Source organism: Chrysoperla carnea, chromosome 3 (genome assembly GCF_905475395.1).
Source record: "Chrysoperla carnea chromosome 3, inChrCarn1.1, whole genome shotgun sequence".
Taxonomy (NCBI): Eukaryota; Metazoa; Arthropoda; class Insecta; order Neuroptera; family Chrysopidae; genus Chrysoperla; species Chrysoperla carnea.
In genome coordinates, this window is record NC_058339.1 from 4,603,466 (window position 1) to 4,615,291 (window position 11,826).

Sequence of the window (11,826 nt, forward strand, 5' to 3'; positions counted from 1 at the left end):
TAGATTATTTTACTATAAACTATGCACCAAAATTAAATAAAATTAATATTATTACAATTTATTTGATTGGATCTTCTAAAGATCCAAAAAAAAAAAACATTCACAGGTTCTAAATAATAAACATTCAAGTGCATTGCTAATATGGAACACAAACCAAAATTATTTGAATTCTATTCGTAATTTTATTATAATAGATTGGGAATAGTACAGCAATTATTCGAAATGAATTTGTATCCAAACAATTCTGAAACATAAAACCGAAAAAAAAACAATTATAATATTATTATTATAACGTATAAGTGTTAAGGTTGTTATGAAAAAATTTAATTTAATGTAACGCCACATTGTTTATAACCAGCGGGCGATCAAGACACTTTTAGCGATACCTCATTCGTCAAATTATGATAAGTAATTTAGAAGTCGTCGGGGTAAATATGTAAGTATAGTCGGGGTATATGGTAAGTATATTCGGGGTAAATATGTGTTTATTTAAAGTAGGCAGCAGATGCTTCATTCTATGTATTTTGCATGGGACGGAGTGCTAGGGACAATGAGACCAACCTTTTACCTTTATAACAACCTTAATTGAAAAATTTGATGGCTAAAAAATAAATAAATACCTGAAGAAAACCATTACGTAGTGTAATCTAAATCTACATATCGATATCAAATATAAGATCGCTTTGGAATTCAATATTTGATGGAGATGTTTTTACTTTGTGTGCTGCTGGTGTCTTTTGTTGTTCTTTATTATTGTCTGTATCACTGCCAACACCAGAATCTGAACGTTGTCGATTCAACATCTCCTTCTTATTGATTGGATTCTTCAATGCTGATTTCTTATTAAAATAATGCTCTTTGTGTTCAGTCTCAGATAATTCACTTTCACTGTGTGGACGTTGACGATCTTTATTTGTGAATATTGGCTTCTTACGAAATTGATCTTTTTTATCTTCATTCTCTGATAATTCACTTTCACTATGACGACGATCATTTGTACGCTTTTTGTTACGGTTTTTACGTTGATTTTTCTTTTTTTGTCCAAGAATACTTGAATTTAATCTGAAAGTCAATATTTTTTTTGTTAATGTAATCACAGAAATTTCGGTTTAAAAAATCTAGACTTGTTTATGATGCTGTCCCAATGAATAATTCAAGTTTGTGACCTCAAGCAACGAACGCAACTTTGTCAAAAATCGGAAAAAAAAACCATGAAAATTTCAAATTTTGGCGATTATAACCCTAAAAGGATGGAGGGAAGAACGTACTTGTGGTACTACAAGACAGATATGGTCTGAGTACAATCGCAGGCGTTCCGAAATTCTCATATCAATTCCAAGGGCCTCTGTTCGCAAAGTTGTTGCGGCTATCACAGGACACTGGCTGGGCGGCATCCTAGTTGCATGCTGAACGCTTAGGCCTGGCAGTGTATCACGACTACTGCAGGAGCTGTCACAGTGAAGACGAGGAGGAGACAATGTCTCATCTTTTCTGTCACTGTCCAGCTCTTGTCATGAGGAGGTGGACTTACTTGAGTCAGCCTCTCTTTGACGACCTCTTCGACCTAAAGTCAGTCGACGTCAAAGCCCTCCTGCTGTTCTTAAACAGCTCCAAATGGTTCATGGATTAACAGTATCACAACGGACCCTATGGTTTAAAGTGTGTCCCATCCCAGGACACCTCGTGAATAGCCATCACTTCCGCTTGATACACACTAAAAGTATTATGTTATTTTACCTGAATATTTGTTTGCTGACATGATCATTAAATCGTACGGTTTTCTTATAACTATTATCACATTGTTCTTTTTCCTCTGGAATACATGAATCCGATCCTAAATGGTAATTATCCAAAGAATTCGGCCACGTCATATCATCAATACTTGATTCCGATACACTACGATTAATTGTACGCGATGTTGAACGTTTATATTTTAAAATTCCTTTACTTTTTAAAGGACTTTGACTAACACTTAATTCATCACCACTTGATTCTGAATACGAATGCATTTTTTCTAATTTTTTTCGTTGATTGTATTCTTCTGTAATTTGCATTTCAGCAAATTTACTATCAATGTTTTTGGGTAAAGACGAAGAAGTTACTTCAACAGTGACTTCATCATCTGAATAAACCGTTTTAACGGTTAATTCTTCACTTTGTACTTCATTAGGATTAGGAACTATCGACTTCAGCGTCACTTCTTCAAGCATTGAATCATTTAGACCAATAAAAAATGATTTTTGAACGAAATCTTTCTCGAATGGAATTTGTACAATGACATTATTGTCCCATGTTTCTATTGTAACATCATTTTCTTGAAATGTGACAGGAAATTGAACACAGAATGCATATAACACGGGATAAAAACCGGAACTTATTGAAGAAAATTTTATTTGTACACCGTTTGTAATAAATATTTTCGCAACCGAAATTGGATCGACATTTTTAACGTGTAAAGTAAATGCTAAGGTATTCTTGTATATATTGTAAGTATATTCGGGAAAAATGTATTCTTTATCCGTTTCTAAAAATGGATTAGTCCTTAATTCTGTTTCCACTTTTGGATCACTAATCACTGACACATTTTCTTTTACACCTAAAAGAGATTCTATTTTAGATTCCAATAAAAAAAAATCACGTTTATCTCAAGATAAAGGTCATAAAAGCTTCTTTTTGGATATGTTGTGATACGTTTTCCACTCTACAAACTATTTCGTTTTGGAATAGTGAAATTAAAATTAATATTTTCTTCGTAATCATTAAATTTTTCAAATGAGAACAATTTTTATTTAAAAAAAAAAATAACATGGGTGTCTTTGATGATCCCACTTGTAGGGTCTGTACAGAAGACCCCTTAGTCTAGGTGCTAGGGATCCAGTTGCATCAGATACATATCCAAAAATAAAGTTTTTATAACATTTTTCTATCTCATTATGTGATATTTTTAAATACCTGCCACTTGAAGTATAGATTCCGTTTCCATTTTTTTAGCACTATTATTCACCGGAACATTTTCTTCGGATGACAGCTCACAAATTAATTCATTTGGTGGTGATGTCGATGATGAATCCTCTTGATCACTATCAACTCCACTATCTTCACGTGCAAACTTCATACAAACTGGTTCCGTTTTCCTTTTCACGGGCAACGTAACAATTAAACGTCTCTTTAATTTATCAAATTTCGCATTTCCAATATCTTCATTCACACAATATGGCAATTGAATTTGTAATTTGTACTTGGCTGGTGTTTCACTGATTAACGAAATCGATTTTTCTGTTACATCTAATTGAGTATCGGCTGTGGAATTTAATAATGGTAGATCGATTTCCACAATTAATTCATTTGGAATCGTAGCATTAAATTTACATGTCATATTATGACGATAATCTTGAAGATCGACTTCTGAAAGTTGTTTAATCGAATATTTCGGTGTTGTATAAATTGAATTCACATCTTCTTGAGTTTTTTTCATCGTTTTTGCCGGTTTTTGTTCTGTTTTCGATGGTTCAGATTGATTAAATGGATGTGGATACATTTGTTCAAGAATATCATCCTCAATTTTTCCATAATTTTCATTACGTTTTCGTATAACAGGATTACGACCGGCAACATTTCCTTTAAATTTCATTTTTGGATATTTTAAATTGTTTCGATCTAATTTTATATTAAATTTATTTTCCACTGAATCCAATGCAGTATTTGTAACCATGTTACGAAATTCGGGAAATTTTGCAGCTAAATGCATTGTGTGCGGATGAAAAACAACATCGTACACAGTACAGATTGTTGTTTTTGTATCGTTTTTACTAAAATCATCCCGTGGTGGTGATAATAAGTGTGGAATTTGCCAGTTTCGGCCTATCTGACCATTTTCTAAACGTACCTGGTTATGGTAAAAATAAGATTATTTAAACGCAAATATTTCAAAAATTACTTCAGTATTTAATCGAGGTAAGAAAACAGAAAATGACCAATAGGTCGGAATTTAAAATTACAACTTTAGTTTTTACGGGACCGGTCGCAAACTGTAGAAAAAAGTGATTTTGGTCAGAAAGTGTGGTCTTTAAATTAACTCGCATAAGTACGCTTACAAGTTCGTAATAGCCAATCGTGCTAGAAAATCATCGAAATAGCAAGAAAAAACCAATTGGATCTTATATTTTGAACCATTCTAAGCATTTTTTGTGCTGTTAGGACATTTTGTCCTAAATCTCACCGTTTTATAGATAAAAGCGTTAAAAAGATCTTTGATGAAAATTTGATATTGACAAAATTAACGATTATTGAGTGGTTTTGATCAAATTTTTGATTCAAAACTAATCGGATCTTACATTTTAGACATTTCTAAACGATTTTTGGGTTAAATTAAGCTTTCGGTATTTAAAAAAATCGCTTTTTAGGTTAAAATTTTATTTTCAACAAAAACGACTATCGAGTAGTTTTGATCAAATATTTGATTAAAAAAGCAACTGAGTTTATATTTTTAGACTATTTTTTCAGTAAAATATCTCGGAAAATGAATTTAATACAATTTGTTTTTAATCAAACCTAAACAAAATTAAAAAATATTGATTTGATGGTTATTTTGCTAAAATACGTCAAAAACCGAATACAAATATCATTCTTATTTTGATAACTTTTCGGTTTTCTTTAAGTACACATGTTTTTCGTAGGGGTATAAACTAGAAAGTAATTTTTCTAGAAAACTAACCGGTTCATTTGATGGTTTGCCAACATTTTCATTGTAACATACATTTATAAATGCTTTACGATTTCCGTCAACACTACTTTTGATCACATATCCTGCTTCTGGATTTATAAATGTACAATCTATTCCTCTCTCTTTCTCCAATTGTATCATTTCATTTTGATAGGTTTTAATATTTTCGGGATCGGTAATCTCTTGATAATAATCTTGTAATAAATTCACAAATTCTTTATCTTTTAATGCTTCACCAATCGTATTTAATTCATCTTTCGTTATATCTAAATCAGAAAATCGTTCTCTACGATGATCGGCCATTACACAATTCAATTCACTATCAGCTGTATCTTTTTCAAGAGTTGTACGTAAATAAAATAGAGACGGAGAGTTAACTTGAACGTTGATTGAAAAAAAGCTCTCAACGCGCACTTACAAATACAAACAAATACGACAAAATACGACAAAACTCTATTCCACGTTCTCATAGGCGTCTGTCTTTATTTTTGTCCTGAGGGCATAAATTCATCTACAATTAATTTTTAATAATAATGATAATTGTTTGCAAGATTTGTTTGAAAAGTCATTGGTCTATTTTTATCTATTCTATATAAGTTACCATGGAAATGATAACAAGAAAGCCATAATGGGGACGGGTACGTGATCGTTCCTTGAAATAATTCTAAACAAAACAAAAATGTATAGTTGCCTCCAAATCATAATTACAAGTTGTCTCAATTTGATATGCATAGGGTTGCCATCTCTCCATATTTGATCTGAGAGTTAATGTATCGAAGAGTTTCTGCCGACTTCCGATATCAAGTTAAATCCTCTAGAGTTCAGTGAATAAAGAGATTTTTTGATTATTTTGACCGTAAAATGCAAAAAGTAACGTCTTCTAAAAACCCTCTAGATAATACGTAAACTGAACACTTATGTGATATAAAATGTATAGAACAATCGAGAAAAGACGATATCGACCGAACATACATATCTGGTGCAAGTAACACGTGGTATTTGGAGCCGGTTTAACCAATTAAATACAATGTTTTGTTTTTTATTATACCAAAATATATATTTAGTCACCACGAATACGTTACGTAAGATTAGTATTGACCTTCCTGTAGCATTTATACACGTATATAACTTGGCACTTTTCCAAATTTTCATCTATATAAAGTGGTTTTCCTTTATCACGTATACTTGAATAATATACAATAATAATAATAATAATAACAGTCAGAGGTCTTTCAACTACTGTGACCTACTTTAAAATTTTTGTATTTTTTTAATAGTATATGCAATTGTTTTTACATGAATGTGAAATCATTGCCCATAATTCAATTAATTTACGAAACGGACAAGATTGCTATCAGAAAACTTTGGAAATGAAAAACTTTTACTTTGAAATTTTTGTCTCAAAATAATAATCGACTAGTTAATTAATAACATAGCTACAAACATAAATACGAAATGAGTCTCATGGTCTAGGAGTAATAGCCGCTGCAATAAGTCGCTTAGAAATGTTCTATAATATATAAAACATAAACGACAAACTAATGTGTTATGTTTGAGACACAAAATTTGTAACAATACAATCTATTTTATTCATTATTGTTACAAAACATAGTAAATAATTAAATAAAAAGAATTTGACATACTAACATTTTTATAAACAAAAGAATTGCTTGTACCCTATGATGTCTTATTACAATAATAATATAGTCACAAAGCTGTCAGCCCCAAAATATTACGAAATTTTTACAACATCAAAACATTCACAAAGCTACCGATTACCGGACTTTTCTTTCTGTCTTTTACATCAGTCAATTGTCGAATGTGCTTACAAAAATTCAAATCATGCCATATCCGCAAAAAATTAAGTTTGCATCTTTAGAATAGTAGAACTAGTGAAAACAAACGATTGACTGAATTAATTGTTAAAACACCATGTATAGACAGTATTGAATACGCTATCGATTGTTTTTTTACGTCATGTAAAAGTAGTAAAGAAAGAGAGTCACTCTTCCACACAAAGTAATAAGAGTATCTTCTCACTTCCTCAATGGGCATAGTATATGCTATAAACAAAGAAAACACATACATAATATATGTAACGTATAAATTTAAAGCATATACAACATCTGTATACATACTATGCAATAATTCTAGCCTAATTTGCGCCCTCACGAGTTAACAGTTATGTTTAGGGAAAAATGTTTCAAATAGAAGTTGTTACTTATGTGTTATTTCTTCTATAAGATATTTTCTCTTAATTTTTAGATTTCATATTGCAAAAACTATGGTATACATCGAATATTTTACTCAAGTTCTAACAGAATCCACCCTTAAAATTACAATACACTCGTTTTTTTTGGGAAAGTCTTTTCGAACGGTTTTTGTTTAACAAAATTATTTCATTAATTTTAGCCTGAGTAATATACGTATTTTTTTTTTGGGCTGTCAGCTGTTAGACTAAAATTCATAATTAACTCTGATTCATCTTTTGAGGTAGGACATTCTACACAGCAGAAGAGAATATTATGAACTTTCATTGATACCTTGGAAATTACACATTTTTACTTTCACAGAATTGTTTGATATGTAAAGAACTCTGTACTTATGTTAAGTAAATTAATAATGTAGATACGTAATAACTTAAGTTACATTTTAAAGTTAAGTGTTTAAATAAAAATGTATCGCTTATACGATAAATGGTTTCGATTGTTAATATTTATAATAATTATTCTATTTATTTTTTGTCTTTTATATATCAAATTAATAAAAATAGATAATAATATCACTGATAGTGATTTTTATAGTTCCTCAACAACGTATAGAAGTAGTAGTGTATCAAATCAAAAACGTTATGTTACAAAATCATTATTAGAATTAGGATCCGTTCCAGAGTTAAGTGATCATATTATATTCTTTAATCGTATACCAAAGACTGGATCAGAGATGTTAGTAATGTTAATACAATGGTTACAAGGTCACAATAATTTTCGGCATGTGCGATTATTAAATGATGCTAATAAACGTTTATTAACACGTTTAGAACAGGTAATAAAATCTTTTTTAAATTATTTATTTATTACTTATTTTATTATGTGGCGGGAAAACTTGTTGAAAAAATGGGCCAAGTTAGTCTCGTATAAGCATAAAAGAGTTTCGTTTTTTCACTAATAATCAGTGAAAATTTTAGTGCCATTATCACAATCGCCTTATTGTAGCAGGATCGGATTTGCACAAAGCGCTGTCTTATGGACAATAGAAAAATTAATATCCAATTTGAACTGGAGAGAAAAATTTTACGCAAATCTTTTTTATCGATTCTATATGCTTATGCTCCTGAACGTAAGATTGCAGGTTGCCGATGGGAAACGATGTTTAATAAAGTATATTGAATCATTTTTTAAAATATTTCCTACGAGTTTTGGCGAGAAAATCTAAGCTGTACTAAAATTCCTAGGTCTTATAACTTGGGACATCGGATATTGTACATTAATCATTGGATGTTCAAGACATTTATAGACCCAATGATTACAGTCACGGTTAGTTAATAATGTTTTTCATTAAATAATAATTAAAATACTTACTTAGTATTTTATTGGGCTCATAAAAGTGAGTAACGAAACTTTTTCATATGTACCTATCATTTTAGTATTGCTAACTGGGAGTTGCAATCCTGCCAATTGGCGATAATAATTCATATTATTTAAAACAGGAAGTGGGTCCGTTTTCAATAATTCCAATTTAGATTACCAGGTTGTTGAATGGATTATTTTTATCTTGTCTATAAATTATTAAAAAATTAAAATAAAAAAAATAAAAAACACAGTTTTTCTAAAGTTTTAAGTTTTTTTCCAAGTTACTTATTTAATTTCTGAAGCAAAATTTTGTTTACTCTCAATTTTTCTGACTATATTAGAGTGTTTAAACAAAAAATTCTGGAATACGGATGGCAACTTGCAATTCTTAATATTAATCACATTTTTATAAAATATTGAAAACTAATTAAAATAAACTGGTTCCCATTATTTGCTTGTTTACATTTTGCAGATTGTACAGATGTGTTATTAATAATTTTCTAAATTAATAGTGTGACACTTATCGTTGATGAGTATGTATGTTGAAATACGGTAAACGGATTTTGGTTTTTAGTTCGCCTAAGCCATAAAAACACATACATTGAATGTTAAATTTTCATATCACAAAATGTTTTACATAAAACATTGTGATTTTCATGAACTTTTTCGCTTTTTGATTTAAAAAAAAAACTTACGAATCTACAATGATTTGACCTAAGCAATTACCTCAGTTGTTGGCGCGTTTAAAATCGTTTGAAACTCAGTCTATATCTAACGTCAATGAGTTGTTGCAATCAATTTTAATTTTTGTGCATAATTACTTATTACGAATTTCAGGAAGAAAACTTTATTTTTCTAACAGAGAATTAAAATTTACTTACTCATTGATTTTTACATACTTTACTCCGTTTAGTACCAACTCTGCAAAACAACACAGCATGTTGTATTTACAGAATAGGAACATATTATCTACTACATTCTACAATACAACTATACTTTCTCTTTAGTCGTCAGATAAATATTAAGATTGTTGTCTCGCTATGGGCTTAGTGTCAGAAAATTCTAAATTTATACTTTTAAGGATATTATAATACACTTACCATAAAAAGTTGAAATCGATTGATTATCTCTAACTCGAGATAATCTTAATTAAAGTTCAAATCATTAACATGTTTCTAACAAGTTTTTAAATTCTAGAAAAAAAACTTAGGAATTTTCAAAAAACTAACTGATCATTAATGTATTTGTTCCATTGACATTATAGTACATAGACTAAGCATCGCCTTTTTTCCGTACAATGAGAGATGTGCCCACACCTAGCTTGGACATATGAAAATGAACAAAATTTTAAACAAAGTTCTAGATGATAATTTTCTTTTTCAGGAAAATTTTGTAGACGAAGTAACAAACTATATAAAAACATATGCAGTTCCAATGACCTTCGATCGACATATTTATTTTGTAAATTTTACATCATTCGATAAACAGTCACCAACCTATATTAATTTAATTCGTGATCCTGTGCAGAAAATTATTTCTAGGTATTATTATTTATTACTTATAGGCATAGATAAAAAATAGTTACTTATAGGTATCATTCTTTAGTGTATAACAGATATGCAATGCAAGTTGCCTATTTACTAATTTTTTAAGCCAACTTAAACATGAACCGTTCCATTTACGGTCCAAGAGGCCACTGCAAAATTTCTAGAGTCTCTGTTATGTTGATGAAAATCATCGGAAATGATAATATTAAATAATATTGATTCAGATACTTGAGAAAGTTTAAAGGACTGCGTTGCGGTTAAAGCTTTCTAATTATTCCTAATTAATAAATATATTTTTATAGATTTTATTATAATCAAAGAAAACCAAATAAAAACAATCCAGATTTAATTTATGCACCACATAGAGAACCATCCAAATATCAAAAAACTCTTGAAGAATGTATTGTCGCTGGAGATCCAGAATGTCATTTCATTTCAGGAAAACCATATGATCTTACTATACCATATTTTTGTGGTCAAGATCCTGAGTGTAGGTAAGAAGGCCATATACAGAATAAACTTAATTTTTCTACTATTCTTTCTATTCTAAAATAATTTTCTGCCTCTTGAATACTTATTTTTGGTACGAGAACTGGCAACGTTTTCGAGATAATATGGATGAATTTCGAATATTTCTTTCGTTATTGAAATTAGAAAGGGTAGATTAGCGAATTTTCCCTTTAGAATTGCATATCAGTTTTGATCATACCTGTAAAAATATAGAAATTGAAGGGGAAATTAAGATCAAAAGAGTAAGTAAGGTAAGTAAGAGTATTAAAAGTAAGGTGTGACTTTTGATCAATCTCGAAAACCTCCCAGATTTGATATTTGTAATTTTCGCTAAGTTTAACACATTCAAGTGTTACTGGGCGATGTAGCATTGAGAAAATTATTATTAATTGACGAAAAATTGTATTACAGAATATTAAATAACGAATGGGCATTGCAAAGAGCAAAAAATAATGTTGAAAGATATTATCCAGTCGTTGGTGTTCTCGAAGAATTAAATTCAACATTACGAATTTTAGAATCGAAATTACCATACTTTTTCAAAGGAATACAAAAAGTATATTTTGATGAACTCATGAGTAAGTAATAAGATGACTAGGTAATAGTTTTCGAGTACGGGCAGAAAATTTAATAATTTGAGCCCCGAACGGATACTGACATTAATGGAACTATCACATATAAGTTTTATAATAAAACTGTTTTTAGTTTTTATTTTTCATGATAATTTTAAAGTTGCAGGCAGTTTTAAAAGAACTTTTCAAAATAGAAACGAAAATTGTAACTTTAAAATTATCATGAAAAAATTGTAATAGTTATTTTTGTTTTCAGAACCACATTACAATAAAAATCGTAAAAAACCAATGGATGTTGATGACGATGTCAAAAAATATTTAAAGGAATCGTTAAGCATGGAGTATGATTTTTATTATTGGATACAAGCACGATTATTTCAACAAATCAAATTCATTACTGGAGAACATAACAACCACTAAATCAGTCAGGCATCATAAATAATAATTCTAAGCATCCTATTTGAGGTATGGAAAGGAAAAACTACTAGTTCAACTAGTAGCCAACGTAATATTGGAGATGAGACCGAAGCCAGAAAAGCAAATCAATGTACACTTTTCTCCAGCACTGAATTTTCCCATTTTTCATTCACCTCTACAAATTATTTCCCAGTAGTGTAGAAAGTTTCTTTGGTATTTGTTCCGCTTTGCGGACTATGGAGGATTTATAAACTTATCGTAGAATGGGTGATCGCAAATAGAAAACCCAAGATGTCGCTTCGACAGCCCGCGATCTTGCTGTTTCTGAATACTAGATAATTTTTTGTACAGTGTAGATATATAAAAGAATATAATTCGAGTCAAAATGATTTATTTATTGTAAGCTATACTTGTAATAAATATAATTAATAATTCATACATTATTTATTTATTAAAAAATACAAACATTTTCAGCTTAAAAAAAA

The 11,826-nt window shown here is 29.8% G+C and overlaps 2 protein-coding genes across 3 annotated transcripts; one reads left to right on the top strand and one right to left on the bottom strand.

Annotated features, from left to right (window-relative positions):
- Positions 1-107: 107 nt before the first annotated feature.
- On the bottom strand, positions 108-5,103 carry LOC123296900 (protein kintoun). Of its 2 annotated transcripts, none has more exons than XM_044878600.1 (5): positions 4,715-5,103; positions 2,953-3,886; positions 1,738-2,596; positions 650-1,062; positions 108-250 (listed from the first exon to the last, which is right to left on the bottom strand). In XM_044878600.1, exons 1-4 carry the CDS (start codon positions 5,024-5,026, stop codon positions 654-656), a joined length of 2,514 nt encoding a protein of 837 aa, XP_044734535.1. In that variant the 5' UTR covers positions 5,027-5,103; the 3' UTR covers positions 108-250; positions 650-653. The 2 variants fall into 2 exon arrangements, with proteins under 2 accessions (XP_044734535.1, XP_044734534.1); XM_044878599.1 differs by having other exon boundaries at positions 108-244; positions 621-1,062; positions 4,715-5,102.
- Positions 5,104-5,351: 248 nt separating this feature from the next.
- Positions 5,352-11,713, top strand: LOC123294987 (uronyl 2-sulfotransferase-like). Its single transcript, XM_044876176.1, has 6 exons — positions 5,352-5,361; positions 7,497-7,768; positions 9,679-9,836; positions 10,145-10,336; positions 10,764-10,930; positions 11,181-11,713. Exons 1-6 carry the CDS (start codon positions 5,352-5,354, stop codon positions 11,342-11,344), a joined length of 963 nt encoding a protein of 320 aa, XP_044732111.1. The 3' UTR covers positions 11,345-11,713.
- The last annotated feature ends 113 nt before the right edge of the window (positions 11,714-11,826 follow it).

Coding starts and splice junctions, on each gene's coding strand:
- LOC123296900 (XM_044878600.1), bottom strand. CDS start 5,026: ATGGCCGATCATCGTAGAGAACGATTTTCTGATTTAGATATAACGAAA. Junction 3,887..4,714: donor GCAAACCATCAAATGAACCG/GTTAGTTTTCTA, acceptor TACCATAACCAG/GTACGTTTAGAAAATGGTCA. Junction 1,063..1,737: donor GTCAGCAAACAAATATTCAG/GTAAAATAACAT, acceptor ATTGACTTTCAG/ATTAAATTCAAGTATTCTTG.
- LOC123294987 (XM_044876176.1), top strand. Junction 7,769..9,678: donor TATTAACACGTTTAGAACAG/GTAATAAAATCT, acceptor TTTCTTTTTCAG/GAAAATTTTGTAGACGAAGT. Junction 10,337..10,763: donor GGTCAAGATCCTGAGTGTAG/GTAAGAAGGCCA, acceptor ATTGTATTACAG/AATATTAAATAACGAATGGG.